At 37.0% G+C, this 27,447-nt stretch overlaps 2 protein-coding genes across 5 annotated transcripts in view; both read left to right on the top strand.

Moving 5' to 3' along the window:
* Positions 1-1,938, top strand: part of adam9 (ADAM metallopeptidase domain 9) — a 37,044-nt gene extending 35,106 nt beyond the window's left edge. For both annotated transcript variants that reach the window (XM_056772818.1, XM_056772817.1), the window contains one exon: positions 145-1,938. In XM_056772818.1, the coding sequence (XP_056628796.1) occupies positions 145-205 (61 nt within the window). In that variant the 3' untranslated portion in view covers positions 206-1,938. The remainder of the gene's footprint in view (positions 1-144) is intronic.
* A 425-nt stretch (positions 1,939-2,363) lies between these two features.
* ogdha (oxoglutarate dehydrogenase a) lies at positions 2,364-27,263 on the top strand. Of its 3 annotated transcripts, XM_056773016.1 has the most exons (24): positions 2,364-2,492; positions 5,103-5,509; positions 9,508-9,696; positions 10,055-10,144; positions 10,422-10,524; positions 17,368-17,483; positions 17,578-17,732; positions 18,683-18,829; positions 18,916-19,006; positions 19,579-19,758; positions 20,500-20,628; positions 20,706-20,885; positions 20,985-21,137; positions 21,241-21,343; positions 21,441-21,569; positions 21,652-21,802; positions 22,670-22,797; positions 22,897-23,075; positions 24,227-24,298; positions 24,616-24,741; positions 24,849-24,921; positions 25,281-25,444; positions 25,526-25,680; positions 25,757-27,263. In XM_056773016.1, the coding sequence occupies exons 2-24, from the start codon at positions 5,285-5,287 to the stop codon at positions 25,875-25,877; spliced, it is 3,159 nt and encodes a 1,052-aa protein (XP_056628994.1). In that variant the 5' UTR covers positions 2,364-2,492; positions 5,103-5,284; the 3' UTR covers positions 25,878-27,263. The 3 variants fall into 3 exon arrangements, with proteins under 3 accessions (XP_056628994.1, XP_056628995.1, XP_056628996.1); XM_056773017.1 differs by lacking the exon at positions 10,055-10,144; XM_056773018.1 differs by lacking the exon at positions 10,422-10,524 and having other exon boundaries at positions 10,055-10,148.
* Positions 27,264-27,447: the final 184 nt, after the last annotated feature.

The raw sequence follows: 27,447 nt of genomic DNA, 5'->3' as shown, positions 1-27,447 counted from the left end.
ACGTTACAGCAAGAACCTTTTTGATCACTTTGAGGGAACTTTCAGAGAAAGTTATCCAAAGTTCATTCCAATTAATGTTCCCTGTTAAGACCTTAAATGTGCCCACAATATTAAATTATTCTTTCCTCTGTACTCTTATCACAGACCACCTGCTCCGACCCAACAACTTATGCCTCAAAGACCAGCACCCGCACCTCCAGTATAACGGTTGCATATCTGTCTCTTCATGGAGAGGGACGAGTCAACTGTGAAATATGCAGTGGGTGGAGCCAAGGGGGTATCAGGTGGTCAAACTCCCTCGCCCCCACTTCTTCACCTCTCCTTCCGTAAACAGCTGTCAACTGTCCATCAAAGAGAGAGATGGTTAATGTCGTGAAAAAACCCTCAACTCTCAATAGATCACACAGAGTTCAGGGCGTCTCTGAGCAGGCTAAAAGGCTGATGTCCTTCATTGCGTTTGATTACTTACGCACTCAATAGGACCACTGCGACCAATTGCACTTCAAGAATAGCCACTGTTTATGGAAAATGTACAGAGACCCTTTGCTTTTAGACTGGTGTTAGAGGTGTTCATTTCTTCTAACCTCTCGCCCTTTTTTGTGTGTGTGGAATGGATTCTAAATTGATCGATTGTGGTTACTGACAACATTTCCTGTTGTAATGTGTAAAGGAAAATACTTTCATTTGATTTCCTAGGCATCCCTAAGATATTTACAAGGTTATCATTAAGTGTATTTAAATGGCCCATGGTAACTGCTAATCATTCTCTGTGCACTGTGGAGTATTATACTCGCATTTAAGTTTGTGCTTTCCTGTGTAAAAAAACTAAATTCATTTGTTTTTTATAATCTGATATTGTTGCTGCCCAACATAGGGTTTAAAATTTTAATTTGACCATGTATGCATAGTTTTATTTACATGCTTTTATTTATACGGGACTTTTATAGAAAATTTATTTTTTACTTCATTTGCCATGTGAAATTCTGTCCCGTGAGGCAAATGTCAGGTTAATGCTTATTTTTGAAACTAACTTGTTTGACTGCTGGTTTTATTGTACTGTTGCATTCTTTTTTTAATACAGGAAACAACAATAACAATGAAGACAACGTTGTACGTTTCTCTCCTGTCATTTTAAAGGGCTAAATGACTTTATGCATGATCTAACATACTATGCTACAACATTTCTTCCTGGCTGAAACTGTGTCAATGACAGAAAATACATTTTTGCCTGCATGTTTATCAACTTGTGAAATACAAATGTCCTTGTGATGAGGTTAACACCACACCGAGTAGATTGTGTATAGTATGAGTGAAGTCATGCACCCTCGAACACTTTACAGCTGTAACATGCCTCTGCGGATATTTTAGAACACATTGGACATTCACTATCCTCACATTAGAACAGCGTGTCCTGATTTTGCTGAGTAAGGCATGTTTCTGGGTCAATAGTTTGGTAAGGTTCTTGAACAATGCAGTCAAGAACACTTCAACTGCTTAAAACCGTTAAAAGTTTTGTCTCAGTTATAGCCCTTAAATAACAATGCCAGTCTAACATTAGCACTGAACCTAGCCCTAAATTTGACCGTCAGGAGTTTTTGTTCATGGCTAACAAAGACGTTGAGCCAGGTACATGCTGAACTTTGGCTAAATCGTGTTCAATATACATTTACTTTAGTAAGCTCAGCCAAGTGCCAATCATGTCTGATTATGAGTATTATTTTATATATCTTTATATTAATGTATAGGAGTGAATGAATGATTTCCCTCTTCTTGCAGTGTTTTTCCATTCATGTGTACCTTACAGATGAAGCAGCTGTTGATCATGGCTTGATGTTTAATGGACTGGGTGGAGACTCACTTTATGTTGGGCTACCTATAGTGGCATGGTGATGATTTACCTTTTTGCTTATGAAAATAAAAATCACTGGTATGTTTCTATATGCTGGTTATTTAACATCTTGTGAAGTGTTCTGAAGACAACAAAGCTGGTCCAGAAGAACTTCTTGTTTAAACAAAATACAACTAACAGAACATTTATAACCAAACTTAAAATGTTAAACAAATATTGAAATATTTTGAAATAAGATAAAAAACATATTAAAAAGTATAATAAGAACAAAATAAAGCTGGAAGTGCTTTCTGATCAGTGTTTACATCTTGTGAAGTGATCTTTAAGGAAAATGTGCAGGAAATTCTGTTTAATAAGAATTATTTCTATATGCGATTCGAGCAGAAATGAGAATAAACTCAATTATTTATAAGAATTTATTCTGTACCCTAAATGAAAACAAAATAAACTTGTCTTTGTGAATGAATTATCGAGAAGAATACAAATTCCGCGCGAAACCTACATGTGACGTCAGCGGCGTGTGACGTCCATCATGACGGAACTGTTCCGGTGCTCGCGATTTACACTCTCGAGCAGCGCTTGGGGTCAACGGAGCCGCTAACAACTCCGGAGCACGACAGACTCGATACGGCCGTCGATATTAGTAAGTGTTTCCTCGTAGTATTGTGTGTATGCACAGTCCACACCGCATTCATGAGAGGATTTGTAGACATTTTAAGTGCATACTGCGCTAAGAGGGCGCGTTCCTCAGTGGATTTCTTGAAAATTAGCTTGGCAGATTGCTCGTGTTTGGTGTTGCATAAAGTTAACGTTAACTGAATACACGATACATAAAAGTTTGCTTTTTGTCAGTTTAACAGATGGATACTCAACGTTGCACAGTTCAGTTACAAAACTACGTTCATGAGTCGACCTCAAATTAGCCAATTATTGTGGCTAGCTTAGAGTGTTCGGGTTAACATTAGAAATTTGTATTTTTTGTATTCACACATTAAACAGATAAAGTTATCAGGGTACAATATGACAACCACGTAATAACAGTGTTAACACCGGAAGAAGAGACGAAATTGGAAAGTATGGCCTCTGATTTTACCGTTAGCATGGGCTGCTAATGTCTGTAGCGAAAGGACAAAATGATTGACACGTCCATTCTCCATTAGCCTTTCTCTAGGCATGTCAGGTGGTTCGGGCTTAAGTAAAATTAACCAATGAAACATGCAGTGGGTGGGAGATCAGCGGATGGGGACACAAGGTCAAAACATAGGCGTGTGGTAAAAGATATGGATGTCCATATTGATTTCAACCACATGGTTATTCTTTTATAAAAGAGAATTGAAGATATTTTAATTTAATGAGACACAGGTAGGTTGCTTTCAGTTGCACAAAATCTAAATCAGGATTCCTTACACAAGAAGTATCAGTGTTTTGATAATAAAAAGCGTGTAGTGTTGAGAAATAATTATTTAGTTAAGGGACATTTATTACAGAAATGGTTAAGACACCTCCGATCGCATATGTTTTAAACCACAGTCAGTGCATAACATCACTCAACAAAACCTTGAGCAGATCTCAGATAGCCTATAATAAGAATTCCTTTTAAACACTTTACGGACATGTATGGCACTATCTTACAATATAGACTTTGGTTTTAAGTCATGTCATGAAATTTACAGTTTATGGATCTACTTTGTCTTTATCTCATATTTGGTCCTCAATTCTTTGTATGAAGATGTCCGTTTGAACTGATTTTACAAATAAAATGTAAAAGCACCAAAAATCTTATACCAACCCTTATTTCAGTGTTATATGGTCTTTTCGATCGGCAGATTTATGATCACTTAAATTCCCTAATGTATAGATCCATAAAAAAATCAATAAGTCATCATAGTATTTTGAAAAGATTACATTTGTTTTTTTGAGCTTTTGGTCTTTATCAGAAGCTCTTTGACCTTTGTCTGTGCTCTGGTGGCAGCCATTGTGCCACGTAAAGTCGTGTCACCTGCTAAGTTTAACCATCTTGAACATAATAGCGTCCTACCACATTTGCTGGATAAACAGATATCTGATGTATGAAAATATATAAAGACTTTTAAAAAGTATTGTAGGATCGGTTGCTTAGAAAACCATCCAAAGTGTCAGAAATGTACTATCCACAAAAATGTTCTACTGGTGTTAGATTATTTAGTTCCCCGCCCGCACTAATGAACATAGGCAAGGCCCGTCAAGATCCCTGAGTGTGATCTATCCTTTTAAGCATTTTTCTAGTTTATAATACAGCGCATACAGTATGCTGTCATTTTTACCTTATTTAGTTATAAGATGAAACCTTAACATATGATTGCTTGTAAACATTTCCTGTTTGCTCATCTGTACTCTATATAACATGCTGGATTCAACTACACTTCGGTGTCATTTTCTCTCGCTCTTAGAGCTCAGAGGAGAACATTCTCTCACAACATCTAACCCATTTATTAATTTGGTCTGATTATTTCAAGAATGATCTTGAAGAGATCTAAAAGGAACCTATAGTTTAACAACTTTGTTGAACCGCTCCTGACCCTGTGTGACCCTTATTCTTTTGAAAAAGTTTTCAACAAAGTTAATTAGGGATGCTCCAATCAGGATTTTTGCAGCCGATACCGAGTTATGATTTCTTATTATCGTGATTGGCCGATACCGATCCGATGCTTCAAACTTTATATAACTGATATGTAAGCTCTCCGATCATCGTTAACCTTTTTTCAGTTCAATTTATACTATTGATGTTAGCTTTAATAAAATTGTAGTGTTTTGTTTTATTTTACAGTAATTATGTAATGTATACTAATGTTATGTAACTATTGTTTTAACAGAGTACAAAATAATCACAAAAAGACTTATGTATGTCAGGTTACACATCAAAGACAAAAATAAACACAAACAAGATGGACCAGTCTGATGCAAGGTTTATTTAAACATTGTCCAAAAGTAAACTGTGAAAGACAAATAGACATTTAATCTCCTAAAATGCAGAAGTCTGATGTAACTTAAACATTGTCCAATACAAGTTTGAGAAGCACAAAATACATTTACATAAAATGTAATGTAATGGATGGCTGAGTGAGAGATCAGCAAAGTTAGTAAGTACCGATCGAGTCATAAAATATGATTATCGGCCGATACTGATCTGTGGCCGATTGATCGGAGCATCCCTGAAGTTAATCCAAAATAGAGTTTTTGTGGCACTATTTTGATTTTCTTTTTTCCTCCACAGAGTGCAAGAAACCGACCAAGCTGAAAGCCGAGGCTCCATTTAGAACCTGAAATCAAGGAATTTATAAAGCTTGTTTCATTTGAGCGAAAGAGGACTGGCACCTCCTCTTTTTCTGTGGTGACGTCTAGAAACTCACACCCTTAGCTTTGTGAGTGTGAGTGGTGATTGTTCTATAGACTGCGATGCACCGCTTAAGGACTTGTGCAGCACGGCTCCGGCCAATCACGGCCTCTCAAACTGCTAAAAACCTATCAAAGCAGAGGCCAGCGGCCACATCCAGGACGTTTCAGCAACTCAGGTGCTACACGGCACCGGTGGCCGCAGAGCCGTTTCTGAATGGAACAAGTTCTAACTATGTCGAGGAGATGTACTATGCGTGGTTGGAAAATCCCAAGAGTGTACATAAGGTAAGAGGGACCAGGATCTTCAGGTGGATTATGCAAAGAAGAATTGAAAAGACCTTCCCTTCCGTTCCATTCCAAAACAGATATATAACTTGCCATGCCACAGTTATTAGAAAAGTGTCTTGCCAAATTTAAAAAAAAATTCCCAGTGCAAGTATACATTCACACTATCTACAGACGATGTGTGGGAGCCGAGTAACTGTGTGTAAGATCACATTACTGTGATCTCGGTTTTATTTTTAGACCGGTCACAAGAGCGTGCCATTCTCGATACATTGACTTGAGTTGGTGTTGTCACACACTGCACGTCTAATATCCTTTTCATATTCCATACAATTATAATAACCAATATACAGTTTAAAAGTTAGAACAAAGTTTGGAGTATCTTTAGTTAATGTTTCTCTCACCAATAGAATCCATCTTGTTATTTTTACCCTTTCATACTGGCAAATAAATATGACAGGCTTTTTTGCATTGCAGGTATTGTAGAAATTAAATGATGTGATGTGAAGTGTGGGAATGTTTGGACAAAGGGTAAATGGCATATTGTTTGCCTTATGCAAATAGTGATAAATCCATTTCACATAACGTGAGAAAAATAATATGACATTAGTGCTAAGGTTCAGTTGTCTGGGAAGTAGTTTTAGAGTTAGTTAAAACAAGATGCACTATTTGCTTTAGAGAATTATGTTTCTGTAAACCTGAAAGTTCACTTTTTTCCTCATCTTGTGATCTTTTATTTTATGTATGGTTTGGTCAGCTCCTTCTATGCCCTGCCCATTTGAATCACTCATTGCCACTTTGGAATTATGAGGTTTTATCTGCATTCTAAGTTTTGACATATTGAGCTTCAAAGTTTTTGCATTCCATTTGACTGTGTATATAAATTATTTTTTTATTTCTGAATAAGTCCCAAAATGTACACAATGTAAAAAAACATCACATTAGAAATAACTGAATTTAATAAGAATATGGGAATAACTCCGTATTTGACAAAAGGTCAAATCATTTTAAATTCCAAGGTGACAATATTCAATTTTTCAGGTTTTAAATTTTTTCAAGCTTTTCTGCATTTTTTATTTCTTAAATCGTCAGACATTATAGAAAAAGTATTGACAACAGGGCATCTTTTCTGTAATACACTACGCAACTACAATCTGAACAGATTTTTAAACAAAAAAATTGTTTTGATATTCTATGACTGTATGTAATCTGAAATCTGTCAACTCTGACTGCCTAAGATCTACAGACTGGTGCTCAGTGTTGGCAAATAGACTGCAAATCAGGCAAAAATCTGATCAAAAGTTATGTAATGTGTTCTAGCCTTAAAGGGACAGTTCACCCAAATATAACAATTCTGTCATTGTTAACTCCCCCTCGAGTAATCTGTAATACACTTCTTTGAACACAAAGATATTTTCGAAGAATGCTTGTGAACAAACAGTTCTAGTCCACCATTGACTACCATTGTAATTTTTCCTACTATGGTAGTCAATGGTGGACTAGAACTGTTTAGCTTGCAAAAGTTCCCCAGAGCTGTTTGCGTTCCTACATTCAAAATATCTTCTTTTGTGTTCAACAGAACAAAGAAATGTATATAGATTTGGAACAACTTGAGGGTGAGTAAATAATGACAGTATTTTCATTTTGGGGTGAACTGTTCCTTTAACTGTGTGACTGAATTATACAGTGATCTTTTGTTATTTAACATTTAATATCCATTAAAAAGGCCCCTACATCATCATTATTAAAAGCTAGCTCTTGACTGAGGTCATTATGTATTTACTTGTTATTTTTGTCAAGATTTGCTTTTGTTTTGTAAAGTTACCTCAACATTTACTGTATACATACAACATTTAAATGTAAAACTGTATTGTGAATTGTGATGCTCCAGCTCGGAGCAGCGTCTTTCTCTTTTAAGAGTCTTGAGCTGCATGTTTGATCAATATAATGACTGTTTTGTTTAATGTTCTCAGTCTGCCATGTTTCGTCCGCTTTAGGGTAGATGATCCACTGTTGAGCATTATGCTTCTGTCCTGTGTCTCAATTAGCTCTCTTTGTCTTGTCTCACATGATTTTCGGATAAGGGAACATGATATTTGCCTTGCGGTGTGGTTATTTCCAGGGAACAAGATTTTGTTAAAAAGACAGCTCTTAAAATGGCAGACCCCTTACTATTAAAAAATACAACATAATATCATACATGTTACACAGCTATATTTAAATCATTTCAAGATATGTTTAATAGCCTAACGTCAAATACAGTTTCAATTTTTTTTGGAAAAAACTAATTCTTAAAAGCCTTATATAATAAAGACAAAAAAATCTTGCTATGAAAATAGTCATGAAAGCTGGTATGGCGTAAAAAACGCAAAAACAAACAAACTCTGCTAGATGTTATGAATATGTTTATATTTTTAGTTTATGACATTCCTTAATGTAAAAGTTACATAAGTACATTCAAAATAAAAAAATTACGAGATGTACTTAAAGAAGTAGTTCACTTTCAAAATACATTTCGATGATGATTTACTCACCCCCATGTCATCCAAGATTATTATGTGTTTGTTTCTTTTATCGAAAAAGAAATTAAGGTTTCCGATGAAAACATGGATTTTTACAGGATTTTTCTCCATATAGTGGACTTCAATGGACTCCAAAAGGTTGAAGGTCAAAATTACTTCTATAGCGAAATGATCGGTGCGAAAAAGAAAATGTATATATTTTTTAAACACAATTGCTTGCCGTGTTCTGTGATGCACGTTCATGACTTCCCGTAATACGTAATTACGTTGAAAACTTGCACGTTTCACTCTGTATTGCAGAACAGGGCAAGGCGAGCATTTGTGTTTATAAAGCATATACATTTAGTATTTTTTTCAGAAAAATGACTGATCGTTTCGCTAGATAAGCGTTTCCGTATCGTCTGGTCACAATTAAAGCCATTTGAAGCTGCACTGAAACTGTAATTTTGACCTTCAAGTCCATTGAAGTCCACTATATGGAGAAAAATCCGGGAAATTTTTCATCAAAGACCTTATTTTCCCTTAGACTAAAGAAACAAATATATAAACATCTTGTATGACATGCGGGTGAGTAAAGTATCATGAAAATGTACTTTGAAAGTGAACCACTCCTTTAATGTTTTTAAATACTAAGGGTAAAAAGTACACACACTAACATGTATTTATGAAATGAAATGCAGTAGAAAGTATAATATTATGCTTTATAATTTAGTAAGGCAACATTTTTCCAAATTAAAAACGCACTGAGAAAGAACAGATACTCTATTATTGTCTGTGTCCTGGATCTTGTTCCTCATGCAAATGTGTCTATGTGGTGGCATGATTGTTTAGGGTATGAAACTTGACTAGTCATGTTGTTTTCTGACATTTTACATGAGAGAATTCCTCATGTATCACTTGTTCGGTAACAGATTCCACAGATATTTGCACAGACTGCCATTGAAGTCACAGGCTTTGACTTGTCATTGTCAAAATTGTATTAAACATGAATCTTTAAGGTATTCGCACACATAGTCTGAAATTTACGTATGCGTTTTTTTCATATTTGGCGCTTGTTTGTACGGTATCTCTGAATTGTCAAAACACATTTCAAAATCCTTGCATGCAAAAAACGCAGAACCCAGTCCGAATTTTTTTTATGACTGATGAAAATATTGGAGACACTGTATAAATGTGGTTGACACAACGTGAGGGGCGTGTTTATTTTTAAACATGCCAAAATGTCAGACGCAAATTTCGGATTCTATGTGCAATGGGCTTTACTGTTGTGAAACTGTTTGAGGGGACACTCACTGTGGTACATCTTTACAGGCATGAGACGTTTCAGCAGTAATTTGCCTCTCCAAAATGAAAGAGAATATGCTAATCAGATTAATGTAACATACTACAGTCTTACTATAAAACTCCATCATTTTCATCTAAATGCTATTGAACCTTTTTGAGAGACTAACCTTAAGTTCTTTTTCTCTTCTCCAGTCTTGGGACATTTTCTTCAGGAATGCCAACGCCGGTGCCCCACCAGGCACAGCCTATCAGAGTCCTCCCCCACTGGGAGTGAGTCTGGCTGGACTAGCTCAGGCCCAGTCTCTGGTGGGGGCTCAACCAAATGTGGAGAAGCTGGTGGAGGATCATTTGGCGGTCCAGTCTCTCATCAGAGCTTATCAGGTACGAACAGTGCTCCGGGTAAACCGGAGTGTTTGTTTTTTTACAGAAAATATATGCTTTAAATTGATATCACAGCATTGCTCGATTCTGCAGCTCAAACCTTTTAAAAGGTAAGAGGTTTATGCATTTGATGTTAAATTTATTTTAAATGTGAATTGAATTTGGAGGTTTGGGTAGAATGCTCACTAAGCAGATCAAACTATTTTACCAAATGGTACTAAATACCAAATTTGTCATTTCCTTTATCATATTTTCTTATACGTTTCTTATACGGGCCTGTTAACGAGCTAAATGTCCCCGCATGGCATCTACTTGGTGAGCTCCTCATGTCTTGTGACTGCTGTTGCCCTGTTTCCAGGTAACGGGGCATCACAATGCAAACCTCGACCCACTTGGCATCAGTTGTGTAAATTTTGACGAGGCCCCAGTAGCTACTGGGTTCCAGCATGTTGGTGAGAAATGTTTTCTGTCCCCCCAGCTCAACAGACCACCATTAATGAGCCTGTTTTGTGTGATTGTCGCTTTCCCCTCCCTCTATCTTTCCCTTTTCTCCCATTTCCTCTTTCCCCTTCATTTCATCTTCAAACACATTTCCCACATCATAATTCTTGCTATTCTACACTGCCACCTCTGTCCTCTCGTTCTCCCCTCTTCCTGTATCTTTCCCTTGTGGGTGGATTTGCGTTCGGACCCCATGTTTGTGGGGGACCTCTTGTCTCCTGTAGATACGTGGTCACCATGTGGCACAGCTGGACCCACTTGGGATTATGGATGCTGATCTGGATTCGTGCGTTCCCACTGACATTATTACGTCATCGGATAAACTTGGTGAGGAGTTGCAAATGACCGACACTTAATGATTAGATTGCTGACTTGTTTGTCAAAAATGCTTTCTAAAAGAGTTGGTGTTTAGATCTTTCTAGCTGTAATTCAAGTGGTTGAAAAAGAAATTCACCAGCTTTTCTGGAATGCAGTTTTGGATGTTTTTGTGATGTGACTGGATTAGCTTTGATATGAAGGCCAACAAGACTCTATTGGGAAACACATTTTTAAAGTTACGCTCTGCCCTGTTCAACTTCTTAAACCAGTTTTCATTCTTTTCAACTTTGTTTTCTACACACTGTTTGCCAACTGCTGAAGGAGGGTTGGGAGGTCAGGCCTGGATTGGCAATTGGTTTTCTGAAATGTAACGTAGCTAGTGTTACTCTCTCTCTTCTTACTGCTGCCTTAATGACATCATTTCCACCAAACGCACAAACATGCAGCTTACAACTATGCAAACATCTTGGATATTGCAAATTTAATGCCGTTCATCTGATATTGGCTCCTTAATTAAATTAATTATGCTAATTAAAATGAATAATTACTTATTAACACAAAGAAATCTACAGTCGCGGTGGTTATGTTTACGGTGTTTTGCATGTTTCTTTTCCATTTTATGTAATAAAAGGGTCTAATTTGGCACTGCTTTCATCCTGCAGAGTTCATTAGAGAGTTCATCCAAAATCACTGGAACAAATGAAAATGCAGATCTATAAGGGACTGATTAAATGAAAAAAGTGAAATCAATCTTTATCACGGCGTGCTACTAAAATCACAGCACAGTTTAATATTACACAAAAATAAGTAGAAATATGTCTTTTAATTACATACATGACATTAAATTTACAAAAGATTCAATCGAATTGCCTGTTGGTGGTATTTAAATGTGTCTTTTCTTTAAATGAAAGTAAACGCTTTCATTGCGGAAGGTCTGCATTCATTAAAAAATTAGCTAAAAATATTTCAATTCAATATTTCATGTTTAATAACTTGCTTATGAGGTAAGTCACCATGTTATATTCAGACAGCTGGCTGTTTTTGCAGGTTTTCCCTTCGGTTCCCTTCCCTCTCGGTTTATTCTTGCTATAACAGTCGTTTGGCTGTACATTATCCCTTACTTAATTATTAACAGTTTGAACTAGTGCTTTAGTAAAATAACCTGGATTGTCTGAGCTACGTGTTTATATGTTTGTGTGAGTGTTATAGGCATGTTGGGAGAATGTTATTGTTGCTGTATATCGATGTAAGCTTGGGTACGAGCATTGCATTGCCTTTATTCAATCATAGAAAACAGAATTATTGGCACTCTGCATTGCAACTGTATATTGGATGATACAAAGGCAAAGATTGTTCAAATAATCTTATTTGGGAATCATTTTTTCTCTTCTGCTTTGGTGATATGAGAGGGACACATAATGGCAAACAGAATAGTCTGTGTAGAGTTTGATTTACAGTCCGATATCACTATCAAATGCATCTTCTGTGATATTCAAATGATATTCTGCTCGATCTTTGTTGGTTTTGGAATAAATCTTTGTCAGAGTACAACACAGACAAATAGTGAAACGGAACGTTTTTACATATATTGTCACTTAGAGTTAGCTGTCATAACATACATTTACACATACATTACATTTAGATATCTTAAAGCTACGTAGCTATTTCAGACTGGAGAATTTATTATTTTAGTGGTCAGAGAGAAAATGAATATGTAAAAAGATTTTGGTCTTGACTAGGACTGGACAATAATTTGAAGACAATATCAATCGCAATATAATTAATTTTGATAACAGTGATAGGATTTTTAACACATTTTCAATATTTCAATATACATTACACGTTCGGGTCTGAGTCCACGCTCTGGTCTGCGGTGTTATGTAGTGGCACTCTGTCGTGCCCCAGTATAAATCTCTAGTTTAAGTTTAACATGAATCATTTTTGTCTGTGTATTCATTTACAAAACGGAACTGCAACTAACTAATGCTTGTAAAAACGATGCAGCCTAACATCAACTGAGAAAAACCTGAAAATACAGCCATACATAAAATTCAGTTGATGTTAATAATTGAAGTTACTAATGTATATGAGTAAGCCAAAAGCAGGCTTTCAAGAAAAACCTGTCAAGTAATAGGAGGCCTGTGCCCCAGTACAGCTTTGAAGATACGCCTATGCTTCAAAAGCATAATTCCATAACTTCAAAAAGTGCTTTAAAACACATTTAGAGAAGTTATTCTATTTTTATTGGTAAAATGATTCTAATAGTTGATACTTAAACAAGGTAAGACCAAAGTCCAATACAAAATGTTTTTATTCTTATCATATGTAGCTTTGCACACTGATTTGAACAATAAAATGTTATTCAATATCATTCTAGATGCCAGCAGAGGGCTCTCTCAATTTATATCTTGCATTTATATTTTTGCAATATTGTTCAGATCGTTATCTGAATTATATTTTATCTTCTGAAATGAAGTAATATATTTCAATATCAGTTTAGGCCATGTCGACCAGCCCTAGTCTTGACTTGCACTTAATGTGGACTTTTAAAGAAAAGTGCAGAATGGTTAATTCAATTGGATGTGCTGGGGACTAGATTTAGCTTTGTCTGGCTGTTTGTGGGACCTTATTAGCATAAGATTTGCAAGCCACATTGATTTATGCATTTGGTTTGTCGCTTGGTGTGATGTGGTGAATTTTCACAGTATTATATCCGATAGTCTCTTATCAGATGTGTTAACCTCAGTGAGCCTAATTCCATTAGTACAGTTTTTTAGCACCGTAACTTAACTTGTCTTCAGGTTTGTTTAGTGTTTTTGGGGGGATTGGCCATGAAAGGGGTTAGTTATGACTAACTCCCAGTGGATTTCTCTTCCCTGTTACTGCCTCTCCAGACCTCACACATGTCAAGAAGCGTCTAAGTGCTCTTACCATTGGAGGTAGGCCTTGATGAAATTCAACTCTGTGCCTCTGCTTTATAATGCTGTTTTAGTAGCAGTTGTAGCTTTTAGTTGCTTTTTTGTTTTGTGTGTGTTGATTTTGGCAGTGTTAGGCAGCTTTATTTAGAATACGGAAGAAACTCTGTGAAGAGTATTCTAGTCAAGCTTTATAATCCTAAAACGTACAACGTTGAATCCGATGTATGGCATTGTGCTCAAATGGTCTGACTTTGTTTGAAAATAGAACAAATTAATTTATGTTGTAGAATTTGTTTCTGTAAGCCTTTAAATGCTTAAAACATCATGTTGTGTAATGGTTTCTAAATATTTTAAATAAATTATTAATATCAAATTATTTAATTTTTTGTCAGTTTTAAAATGTTAATATATATAACTACGCTGTTAAAAATGAACTTTTATTGTAGATAAACGCCAGAACTATTCAGTTAAATAAGTTTTCTCTTGTAAAACAGTTTTTTACTGTTTTCTAATTTGCAGGCTTTTCAGTTATTTTGATGTTTTTTGACTGCATTTCAAATAAAGATGGTAAAAAAAATTGTAAAAAAAAACTTGTTTCAAAAATACATTTAAAATACTCTAGAATTACTTAGTTTTTTTTTTACAGTGTTTTATATGTGTGTCTGTGCACAAAGTTGTCAGTAATAAATAAGAGATGGACCAACAATATTTTAAGTATTTATAAATATAGATAATGCTTCAGCTGTACTTAATTTTTGTTTTGAATGATAGTATGCTTTTAGCGAGTTTTCGGTGAAAGCGGAATCTAGCGAAGTAAATTTAGAAAGTGAATGTTGACCTGTAGATGTTTATTATGTTATTATTACAGTCATTTTAAATTTTTTGGATTTGCTGATGCCTGCCAAACTGTAATTAATATGCAGAACTGTGCATTTGTTTTTTTACCCTGCTTTACAGAGTCTGAGTTTCACTTTGCAGAAATTTCTCAAACCTGTAATTGGGAAAAGGGTAATTCATATGCTCTAAACAGCTGTCCATAGCAAACAGTAAGAGTGATGTATATTTGGTGGCTGTTCTTGCGTGGCATTGTTGTAGAAGCGTATAAGTCCGTCTACAAGACAAAGAGATCCTGGTTTTCAATGCCTGTGAATCTGTATTGTTTGTTATGCTGGTGCTGTGGTGAATGGCTCAACACCCCACATAAATATTCTCAAAAATTCTGTAATCTCTGTCTGGACACTCACACAACATGTAAAAAGAATATAACAGGTTATTTCATTTTGTGCCATGACACATCAAACAGAGAAAGAATTTATGGACATACAATAATTGGCAGTTCTGGCCTTAAGTTTTGAAAGTTTTTTTCTGTAATCTGTTTTAACATTCATTCTACACACAAAAGGTGTCCCTTTGCTTTTCTCCGAGGTTATTTGGGTGGGATGTCTACGTTTGTGTCATTTATTAAGAGTGCTTGTGTTTTTTGGTGTTTGGGAGGTTATGGAGGTGTTAAGTGCTTTTCGGAGGCTTTGCTGCCCTCTCGCTTCGGATGTGGCTTCAGACGAGTTTTACTGATTTCTGGGTTTTGGAATCTCTTCACACACACACACACAGACGTCTCTATCATTCACAGATACACATGCGCTTAGAAACATGAACATTCTCTTTGCTCGGCCTCTCTGTCTTCTCTCTCTCTTTTCCCCCTCCTATCATTTATGCACATGGAGCTTTTCTCTGACTAGGTTAATCTCTAACACACTCTCTCATATGCCTTGGGGTGCATGGCTGCCTCTTTTTGCACTGCTGCTAAACATCCACAGAAAGGTCCATCTTTACTGACCTTACAGTACCAAAGTACAGCCTAATGCATCACAGGAGTGTAGCATGTTTGCTTTTTCTTGGAACTGTATCAACATCAATGAAATTAATACTCCTTACCACAGTTCTGTACATTCATGAAAGATAAATTAACTTTATTTAAATGTTTTAAAGAAATTCTTGACGTTTATATGGTTATTATGCTATGACAGGGGGTCAACTCAAATTATATTTATTAGTGCTGTTGTGTGATGTATTAAAAGTGTCAATATGTAACAATCCAAAAGTTTAATTCAGCATGTGTGTGGATGCAACTGGGTCTTTTCAGTGTAAAAAAGGTTTTTTTGTTTTATAAATGTGATTTTGCTCTATAATAGTCACTATTCAATATTCTTTGGGTAATGATAAAAAGGGCATTATTTGTTTCTGTATCATTAATCCCTTGTTGTCTAGTCTTAAATGAATCAGTAAGATTTAGTGCCATTAATGGATCAAAATTAAAATTGAATCCTACTTTTTTCTGATAAACCAAACATAACATAAATTTTTTAGAATATACTTCTAGATTCTAATAATTTCACAATTCATTTCCAAATAAATTTAGTAAAATTGTTTTATATTTTTTCTTTAATGCCATCGTTTTATTAATGAAAACCTGCATCATTGATATCAGTACCACCACAGATGTAGCTATAATTTCTTTATTAATTTTAACATTATAACCATTTAACATTGAAGTAAAAAAGAGAACTACAATTTTAAAATTAGGCTTTAAAAAACTTTTAATTTAAGTGAACTTCAAGCAATCTCCACAAGCCCATTATCATTAATGTCTGGGCAAACAGAAATTTTAAATTCTCTAACACCTGACTGCAAAATTCGACCATACATTTTTTGCCATATGTTTAAGTTGTCGTCAGTACATTTTTGTGCAGTTTTTGAAGTTTAAAAGAACAGTTCACCCACATATGAACGTTCTGTCATCATATACTCACCCTCAAGTTGTTCCAAATCTGTATACATTTGTTTGTTCTGAAGAACATTGAGAAAGATATTAGAATTAATGCTTGTAACGAAACAGAACGTGTCCCCCATGGAATACCATGGTAGGAAAAATTGCTTTGGAAGTTTCTTTGTTCTGCAGAACACACAAGAAGACATTTTGAAGAATGTAGGAAAGCAAACAGTTCTAGGACACTTTTGACTACATTGTCATTTTTCCCTTTTCTCTATGGTGGTCCATGGTGGCCAAGAACTGTTTGTTTACAAGCATTCGTCCGAATACCTTTCTCTGTGTTCAAAAGACATTGATACAGGTTTGGAACAACTCGAGGGTGAGTAAATGACAGAATTTTAATTTTTGGTGGAACTGTTCCTTTAATGGATCAGATATTTGACCCCCACCCTTAATCACGTCGTTTGAATCCTGAATGTCTGTTTGAGGTCAAAAACTGCCTCATAAGCGATCCATTACACAACTGAATAGGCTTTGAACTGTACAGTACAATAGAATCATATATTGCTCGTTTTCATCCAAAACCATGCAGTAGTGTTAACCTGGGGATATATTGAATGCAACTAACATTATTAACACAAAAGTATTGATGATTCTGTTAATCAAGTTTATCCTTTTTTATTTCAACCCCCAAATGACCCACCCATCTCTCCTGCTCATTATTCACATTATTCTTTGTCTGTTCTCACTACTATTCTGTTTCTTTTTACTCTCGTTTCTCCTTTCCATAACTCTTTCACCATGTTGGTTTTCCTGTTAATGATTTTCTGTTTTTTCCGTTTTGCATTTATAACATTCTGTTTTGGTTGTATATATATGTATTGCATGGCCACCGTGTTTCTCATCTAAATAATGAACGACAATCCTGTTATTCATTCACTCCTTAACTCGCATGTGCTTGGTTTTTGTTCTCTCCTTATTTGTAATATTTATTTTACATTCATTCATAAACCCTCTTTCATTTTTATTATTAACCTTATTATCTGGTTTGGCACCTGTGCTTGGTCATCTGTTGTCTTTTCTGTTGACCCTTTGTCATCCTGTCTTTCTCCACCCGCCTCTCTCTCTGGGTTGGGTTGGACATGGCCTCTTATTGGCTGTCAGGTTTCTACGGGCTGGAAGAGTCTGATCTGGATAAAGTGTTCCGCTTGCCCACCACCACCTTTATCGGGGGCAACGAGAGCGCTCTTCCCCTCAGAGAGATCATCCGCCGGTTGGAGGTGATCAAATGATTGAAATTATCTAATGCTGGACTCTTGTCATGGCTTGAAGGGTTTGTGCACATGGTCTCTTATTTAATGTTGTGTTTCTCAGATGGCTTATTGCCAGCATATAGGTGTTGAGTTTATGTTCATCAACGATCTGGACCAGTGTCAGTGGATTAGACAGAAGTTTGAGAAGCCTGGAGTCATGCAGTTCAGCCTAGAGGAAAAGAGAAGGCTTTTGGCCCGCATGGTCCGCTCCACCAGGTACACACACACTCAACTTCAACAAGCCGAGCATAGCTCAAACACAGCTAATGTTGAGATAAAGTTTACCCCGAAAAGCAAATTCCGTCATACTAAGTCAGTTTGAGGTTAATTATAAAAAATTAAAGAGGGTGAATAAATGAATGTAAAAGAAATATGACAAATAGGAGGGAACAAAAATCAACCACATGCGAGTTAAGGAGTGAATGAATTAAAGGGATATCGTTTATTATTTAGATGAGAAAAATGGTGGCCATGCAATACAGATATACACAACCAAAACAGAATGTTATAAATGAAAAGAAAAATCATAAACAGGAAAACCTCTCTCTAAGACAAAATAACAAAATGCATGTTTCATATTAGGATAATAGTTAAATATTCAAAATTATTTATATACATATATTTAATTACGCATAGGTGTATATTTAAATTGTTTCATCACATACATTTAAAGAATAATAACAGCTCGTGCTGCGAGGTTCCTCTGCATAGCAGCGCCGTTTACAGCCGGCTAACGAGAACTATGTAAACTGCGTGACAGTATAAAAGGTGTTTTATTGTGTATGAACTGACTTTGAGGACTGTGCACTTGAAATTACTTGCGAGAGCGCATCTGTAGATGGCGTCACATGGGGTTGCCTGCAGTGACTTTGACTTGTCGACAAGTGGTAAAGGAAAAGTTTGTTGGAAAGCACCTAATATGGGGATGGACTGGGTGTGTTTTATGCAAATGACTAAACTTGTACATGCGGCCGCTCATTTAGAATTCTCCAAATTCACAAACATTAGGACAAGGTTAAGAACAAATTCATGTACTTACGCACGTTTTGGGAATTAGGCGTAAAGTTTTCCTGGGAGGTTCAAATGTGTGTATAAATACGAAAAATCCACGCAATTATTAGTGAATGAGACACAGTGATCATTGATTTTTCCTCCTGGTTTTGCAGGTTTGAGGAGTTCCTGCAGAGGAAATGGTCGTCTGAAAAGCGTTTCGGTCTTGAGGGCTGTGAGAGTCTGATCCCTGCCCTCAAAACCATCATCGACAAGTCCAGTGAGAACGGAATAGACACAGTCATCATGGGCATGCCTCACAGGTGCAGAACTCGTACAGTGCTTACTGTGCTGAGGAAAGAACTTCTGTTGTCATTGAGGCATTAAAAAAATGTGTCCCTCTCTGTAGAGGCCGACTTAACGTGCTTGCCAACGTGATCCGTAAGGAACTAGACCAGATCTTCTGTCAGTTTGACTCGAAACTGGAAGCTGCTGATGAGGTCAGACAAAAACCTAAACCTAAAATCTTGAGGACGGTGAAAGTAGTCTTTACTATTTGTTGGGCCCTGTGAATTTTTTTATTTATACAGTATACTTAATATAATACTATAGTAAACGGTTATGAAATGTTTAGATACTATAGTGTTTTTGAACCCTACTACATTAAATATCGCTGTTGTCCTTCTGAAACCTTGTATCTTCATATTTTGTGATGTACATTTTTTGACATTCTTTTTAGTCACCTCTTATGTCACTGGGTTTTGTAAATATCGAACCAATACATTTTTTCAAAAAGGACTTTTACATCCCAGGATGCAGTCATTGAAAACTCAGTGTTTTTTACATTTCATGAAAAATAGCAAATTTGGACACAAGGTTTACAAGGACAGCTGCGATATTTAAACACTGAAGTATACTGCAGTGTTTACTACAGTTGAATCAGTTTACTATAGCTTATAGTACAGAGTTCTATAGTTATTATACTACACTGCATTAAAATTACTATTATATACTATGTAAGTACACTACATTTGTAAAGCTCATAAGAAATATGTGTGTGTTTATAAAACAGGGATCAGGAGATGTCAAATACCACTTGGGGATGTACCACAGGAGGATAAATCGTGTGACTGACAGGAACATTACCCTCTCGCTGGTGGCCAACCCTTCCCATCTTGAAGCAGTGAATCCTGTGGTACAGGGGAAGACTAAAGCAGATCAGTTCTACTGCGGAGACACTGAAGGCAATCGGGTAAGAACACACCTGGATGTATATTATGTTGCATTAATTATTAGTAGGTGAGGGATACCCGGGCTGGATGGTCTACTGCTTTCGTTGAGATTTGTGAATGTGCATCGGATGGGCAGTACCCTATGATGCTACAGTAGCTGAGCAATGGTCAAATTTTAAGAGTAAATCAAATAAAAATAGCAGAAAAGGCGGATGTCTTTTTTTTAATACAAGTGACGATAAATTAATTTCTTGTGAATATATTATGTTTGTAACGCCTACGTACAGGTTGTTGTTAATATGTCATGGGTCAAAGAGCAAACGGGTCAGATGACAAGAAAACAGGGCGTATACAGTATGTCTGAAATGCTTTTATTCTACTCAAACTCATACTATGTAGAACAGGGTTCCTCAAATCTTACCCTGGAGGGCCGGAGCACTGCAGAGTTTAGCTCCAGCCCTGATCAAACACACCTGAGCAAGCTCATCAAGGTGTTCAGTATCACTAGAAAATCACAGGTATGCAAGTTTGATCAGGGTTGGAGCTAAACTCTGCAGTGCTCCGGCCCTCCAGGGTAAGATTTGTGGAACCCTGATGTAGAACATACCGTTTAAACGGCCAAAGTAGGTGCTTATGCAGATTCAGTACGTACTGTCATAGAATGCTTTTTTTGGATGCATCTTAAGTTTTTATTGACATCAGCATTTTGTTTATATTGTAAATTCATTTTAATTTATATTTTTTGTATGTCTTTGTTTCAGGTAATGTCCATTCTGCTCCATGGTGATGCTGCATTTGCAGGTCAGGGCATCGTCTACGAAACCTTCCACCTGAGCGATCTACCTTCCTACAGCACACATGGCACTGTGCACGTGGTGGTCAATAACCAGGTACACAGGCACAGCCTGATGGTACGTGCTTACAAACACTCTGACCTCTGAAATCCATCCTTCCTCTCTTTCGCCAGATTGGTTTCACAACAGATCCCCGTATGGCACGATCCTCTCCGTACCCCACCGACGTGGCCCGTGTGGTTAACGCCCCCATATTCCACGTCAACGCCGATGACCCCGAAGCTGTAATGTATGTGTGTAAGGTGGCAGCGGAGTGGAGAACAACCTTCCACAAGGATGTAGTGGTGGACTTGGTAAGTTGTTGTGACTTGCAGAAAATCGAGTTTTACAGTAATAATGCTATAAATGAACATAATAAATACATTTTCTGACACGTATCTTCTTCCCTGTAGGTGTGTTACCGCCGTAATGGCCACAACGAGATGGACGAGCCAATGTTCACACAGCCACTGATGTACAAACAAATCAAGAAGCAGAAAGGAGTCTTACAAAAGTACGCTGAGAAGCTCATTGCAGAAGGCGCCGTCACACGACAGGAGTATGAGGTGTGTTGTCTATTAGGGGCGATTTTCAAAACATTTATTGGGGGGTGTTTGTACTGAATGATATTCAAAAGCAACGAATATTAAACAATTTCTCGGTCCACAGGAGGAAATAGCTAAGTATGATAAAATATGTGAGGAAGCTCATGTGCGTTCAAAAGATGAGAAGATTCTCCACATCAAGCACTGGCTTGATTCCCCCTGGCCTGGTAAGTTCTTAAATGATGTCACATGCAGCGCTTTTTTAGAAAACCTTACAGAGGTTTGGTTTGTAGAATTTACAACATCACTGTTTGATGGTTTCAGATTTTTTCACTCTTGACGGACAGCCCAAGAGCATGAGCTGCACATCTACCGGCCTGTCAGAGGAGGATCTCACCCACATTGGACAAGTGGCATCATCAGTACCTGTGGAGGACTTCACTATTCACGGAGGTACACTTCACATGCACAGTCATGCATCCACATTTGATATATTCTGAAATGGTAATAATCTGCTCTTTTGCCTCACGTACAGGTTTAAGTCGTATTTTAAAGGGTCGTGGTGACATGATCAAAAACAGGACCGTGGACTGGGCTCTGGGGGAGTACATGGCCTTTGGCTCTCTGCTTAGAGAGGGCATCCATGTGCGCCTTAGTGGGCAAGATGTGGAGAGAGGAACCTTCAGGTATGACAGCAACACGATTTTCACCTTTGTAAACGTTTAACTCGATAAGTGAATCTAAACATGGCAAGGGACCAAAGCTGACTTCGAAGGGGGCCTCAAAAACACTAATAACAATGAGCATTGAAATACATTTAAAGGGGTCAAATCACACGGCCAATACGAATATTATTGTTTGTTTTAGATGAAATGCAATGTGTATACACGATTTAAGGTTAAAAAACTGTCTATTTTCCACATACTGTTCATGTTTGCTCTGAAACACGCAGATTATTTATAAAGCTCATTGCTCTGAAAAGCAAGGTGTGCTATGATTGGCCAGTTAACCAGTGTGTAGTGATTGGTCGAATAGTGCACGCGTGTGACGCAAATAAAACGCCTCTTACCATATTTGGAACATCGGGTTCCAAAGCAATTGAACTGACAGTTACGCCCACCTTACTTGCGTATACATTTGGGTGGTCTTAGTCAAAACATACCACGAACTGATGTAGATTTGTGGGGGTGTGGTTACACGAGGCGTTTCAGGCAGGTCTGGGTGATCATTCGCTTTTAGATAGAATGCATCTTTTGCTCCGAAACTTAATTTGTGCTATTTTACTTGTGTTATAAGATGCCCATGCATGTACTAGAAACCAAACACACTGTAAAACACTTATTTTCCCTTTAAAAAACATTATTTCTTATTATTTTTTCCAGTTAATGTCAAGCTCCGAAAACTTTTATTGGGGGCCTTTGAATATTGTTAAATGTAGTTTTGGAATCAAAAAGGTTGAGAACCCCTGAATTACATAGACAAATATTTTAAACTTATTTATAGGATCCAATGTAAATTTTACTGACATGTTGTTTGTGTTGCTGTCTTTGCAGTCACCGTCACCATGTCCTCCACGATCAGAATGTGGATAAGAGGACTTGCATCCCCATGAACCATGTCTCCCCTAACCAAGCCCCCTACACGGTCTGCAACAGCTCCCTGTCTGAATATGGAGTATTAGGTATCCAAACACTCACAGAAGTTTCTCTGCAATAGAATGATACGCAGATTCTAATAAAACATGTGGTGTATTTCTGACATTTTTGTATCATGTCTTTAGGTTTCGAGTTGGGCTTTGCTATGGCCAGTCCCAATGCCCTGGTTCTATGGGAGGCTCAGTTTGGAGATTTCCATAACACCGCTCAGTGTATAATAGACCAGTTCATCTGTCCAGGACAGGCCAAATGGGTTCGCCAGAACGGCATTGTCTTACTGCTGCCACATGGCATGGAAGGCATGGTGAGGCTGTTACCCATGATTCAACGGTTTCTCATAATTGGTCTCTTTATGATTGTATTGAAAGAAATATATAAAGATCACAGTTGATTATAACCTCTATGACTTTTTCAATGAAACCTGTGGCAATTTCTTGTTCTAAAAATGGATAGGGAATAAAGCTTTCAGATTCCATAAATACCCCCCAAAAAATGTATTTGACTTCAAAAAGTAAAAATACTTAGCCAAGATTAGGTTCTTACTGATTATTTTCTTACTCATGAATGTGTGCCTCTTAGATAATTATTGTAGTAAATTAATACAATGTTTATTTTTTTATTTTTATATATATTTTAAATAATTTGCAGTTTAGCACAAATTTTTTATACCACACATACATGTATGCTACTTCTTTTTTGTTGTTCTAATTTAAAGCTCCAATCCTTTTCCAAATACACTCACCTAAAGGATTATTAGGAACACCATACTAATACTGTGTTTGACCCCCTTTCGCCTTCAGAACTGCCCTAATTTTACGTGGCATTGATTCAACAAGGTGCTGAAAGCATTCTTTAGAAATGTTGACCCATATTGATAGGATAGCATCTTGCAGTTGATGGAGATTTGTGGGATGCACGAAGCTCCCGTTCCACCACATCCCAAAGATGCTCTATTGGGTTGAGATCTGGTGACTGTGGGGGCCATTTTTAGTACAGTGAACTCATTGTCATGTTCAAGAAACCAATTTGAAATGATTCGAGCTTTGTGACATGGTGCATTATCCTGCTGGAAGTAGCCATCAGAGTATGGGTACATGGTGGTCATAAAGGGATGGACATGGTCAGAAACAATGCTCAGGTAGGCCTGGCATTTAAACGATGCCCAATTGGCACTAAGGGGCCTTAAGTGTGCAAAGAAAACATCCCCCACACCATTACACCACCACCATGATTGCATTAATGAGAAATTGATCATGTGTTCCTAATAATCCTTTAGGTGAGTGTAAATGACTATTATGAGTCATATAGTTTGTCATGAAATCATTCATTTTTTTCAGTGAATCATTTCATTTAAATAATTGGATTTTGATTTCATTTCATTTTGTCACATTTGTATTGAGTATTTTACCTTCATTCTCTAATCATTTGATAATGGTCTTTTCTTTCTCCCTGCAGGGTCCGGAACATTCATCTGCCCGTCCAGAACGCTTCCTACAGATGTGCAATGATGACCCTGACTTCAATCCTGTAAGACTGTCCAATCCTGTCCAACATTTCTTACGCTAACCTGGCATTTATCTTCATTAACTGACATTTCCTTTTCTCTTGAGAAATACAATCTTTCGTATCAGGGCAACAATTGAGCACAGACATTGTGAACAATTTTTAACATTCCCAAAGGTTCCATGCTCACACTGGAGGAAATTCCAATAAATATTTATTTACAGCAGTAGCAGGGGGTAGAAATGCTATCGACTCCACCCTGACTTGTCCTGATTTTCGTCCACACTGTAATTTTATCATCCAACTAGAAACTTAATTTCCCCAAAAATGTTCCCCTGCAGAAAATCACTGATGACTTTGCCGTGCGTCAGCTGTACGACTGTAACTGGATTGTTGTGAACTGTTCAACTCCTGCCAACTACTTCCATGTGCTGAGGAGGCAGATCCTTCTTCCCTTCAGGAAACCTGTGAGTTCACTTGTTTGACAGCATCACAACCATCAGATGATTCAGCAAACCAATTGTTTAAATGAATTTATTTTGAATGGTTTAGACGGTGCTTGCTTTTTCTTTAGCTCATCGTCTTCACCCCTAAATCTCTGCTGCGCCATCCAGAGGCAAAATCTAACTTCGATCAGATGCTACCAGGTAAGACACTACCTGTAACTGATCAGTTGAAAAATTGAGGAATTCACTTAAAGGGACAGTTCACACAAAAATGTACATTCTGTCATCATTTACTCCACTTGTTCCAATACCAAATTCATTATTCTGATGAACACAAAATTTATTTTGAAGAATGTAGGAAAGCAAACAGTTCTGGGGAACTTTTGACTAACAGTGTCATTTTTCCTACTATAGTAGTCAGTGGGGTTCAAGAACTGTTTAACTACAAGCACTCTTTCAAATATCTTTCTCTATAACAAGATATCAAAGATTTTCTTATTTAAAATGACTAAATATTTATGTTTGAAGTATTTTATTTTGTCTTTTTGTGCGTTTCTCAGGGACTCACTTTCAGCGTGTGATCCCAGACGATGGAGTTGTGACCCAAAACCCCTCAGAGGTGAAGCGCGTCATTTTCTGCACAGGAAAGGTGTATTACGAACTTACACGAGAGCGCAAAGCACGCAATATGGAGAACTCTGTGGCTATCACTCGCATCGAACAGGTAACACTGCTTTCACGTTTTACATTATATGTCTGATTGCTTGTAAAGTTTTAAAGACTTTCTGTCTATTTCTTGCCCCAGCTCTCTCCTTTCCCCTTTGACCTGGTGAAAGCTGAGACAGAGAAATATCCCAACGCTGATCTGGTCTGGTGTCAAGAGGAGCATAAAAACCAGGGTTACTACGACTACGTTAAGCCCCGCATGCGCACCACCATCGAACGTGCCAAGCCTGTCTGGTAAACTTTGCTATGCTCATATAAAGCTGTGATTTTCCAGCCATCTCTGTTTTACTAATGGCATTTGTGTTTGTAGGTATGCCGGACGTGGTCCTGCTTCTGCCCCTGCCACTGGAAACAAGCGCGCCTATCTTCTGGAACTAAAGCGTTTTCTTGATACTGCCTTCAATCTGGACGCCTTCAATGACCACATCTAAATCTTTCATCAACCAAATATACCAGACCATTTTTTACCCACAGAGATTAGAGAATGAGCAGATTATCCATCGTGTCCCGTTCTAAACATATAAATTTCCCTGCTTGCATCTGCAGTTTACATATAACAGGCCGTTGTTCAATTCTAGCTGGTTTTGGCAATGTTGCCCAGATTACAAGACCAAGTATGATTAAACTACTCCTGTTTAAAAAGGATAGTTCTCCCAAAGGTTAATAGTTTGTCATTGTTTATTTGATTGTAAATTCTGCTAAACCTGATTGGTTTACTTTCTTACTAGAACAGAAAATGACATGTTTAGCAGAACATCCAATCTTCTTTATATTGACTTTTATTCTGTGGAAAAGAGCACCTTGGACATTTTGTGTCAACTCATGTTGTATTTTCCGCAAGATGATGATAATCAACTGCAAGGTTTGGAACAACATGAGATGAATAAATGAATAACAAAAAATCATTTTGGATAAACTATCGCTTTAAGAACACATAACAGGACATGTGTTGATTTTAAAAGACTTGCAGCATTCTTTGGACATTTTCGCAATGTAATTTGCGATCATTTGCAATGTCTATTTTCAACCAAAGCACAGCTTCAGTCTGGTTCATAAGAACTTTCTTTCAACTCTTCTGTCTTCGCTGTAGGGCTTTTTAATACTTTCTGAGTTCAAGTACTCAGTTCTCAACATCTCTTTGGCTTTAATTTGTATGTTTGCGTTTTTCTTTTGTTTTACTTGTTTATATACTGACAATTGCGGGCTAAATTCAGAATAAGGGAAGATGTTGGCACATACATTTGCACGGTCCCTTAGTGAGAAAGATTGTAAAGCAACTGGGTAAAATGACACTTTATCTGTATCATTGCACTGTTTTCTGATGATTTCAAAGTTTAAAACAGTTTAGTTCTCAGCAGGGGACGTTGCAGTCTATGAGTGTATTTATGTAAAAGGATTGATATCAAAATGAGGACGGTGTGGATAATTGTTGGGGGCACCTTTTCTTATGTGCCTCTGGTATGGTGGTTTCGTCTCTGATCCATTATCATTTATTTGAAGATTGCATTGTATATTCTGCACACTTGGCGAGTGTAGCTTGATGCAGATGTAAAAAATTTCCCATAATTCAAATCTTTCCATCTGATACCTTGTGCCATAAAGCCCAACTCAGCTGCAGGGAGACATTATAATGGCTTGCGAGACAATACGAGAAATATACCTGTTTGTGGTCACTCTTTTAAATAGAATCAAGAGATCAAATCCTATTGGTTCTTTTCAAGAGAAAGAAAATTATTTTATTTATTTTTGTTTTCGAGGATTAAGATTATGTCCTTGTTATGATTTAGCTTCATACAATAAACTCATTATCTTCTGAACTATCTGCAGTTCTTTCTTTATTTCTAAAACTGAATGTCAGGGGTAGCCAGCCCTGATTATGATTATCTTTCCTAGTTCCAACACTATAGTTTTCCCAAAAAAGGTCTAAAGCTTAGTTTTCTTTTATGTTAACGCACTGTGTTCGAATATAATGTACCTAGAATGTTGATTCCCTTGCCTGCC

This window comes from Triplophysa dalaica, chromosome 18, assembly GCF_015846415.1.
Source record: "Triplophysa dalaica isolate WHDGS20190420 chromosome 18, ASM1584641v1, whole genome shotgun sequence".
NCBI classification, from domain to species: Eukaryota; Metazoa; Chordata; class Actinopteri; order Cypriniformes; family Nemacheilidae; genus Triplophysa; species Triplophysa dalaica.
This window is presented reverse-complemented; position numbering and strand designations above follow the sequence as displayed.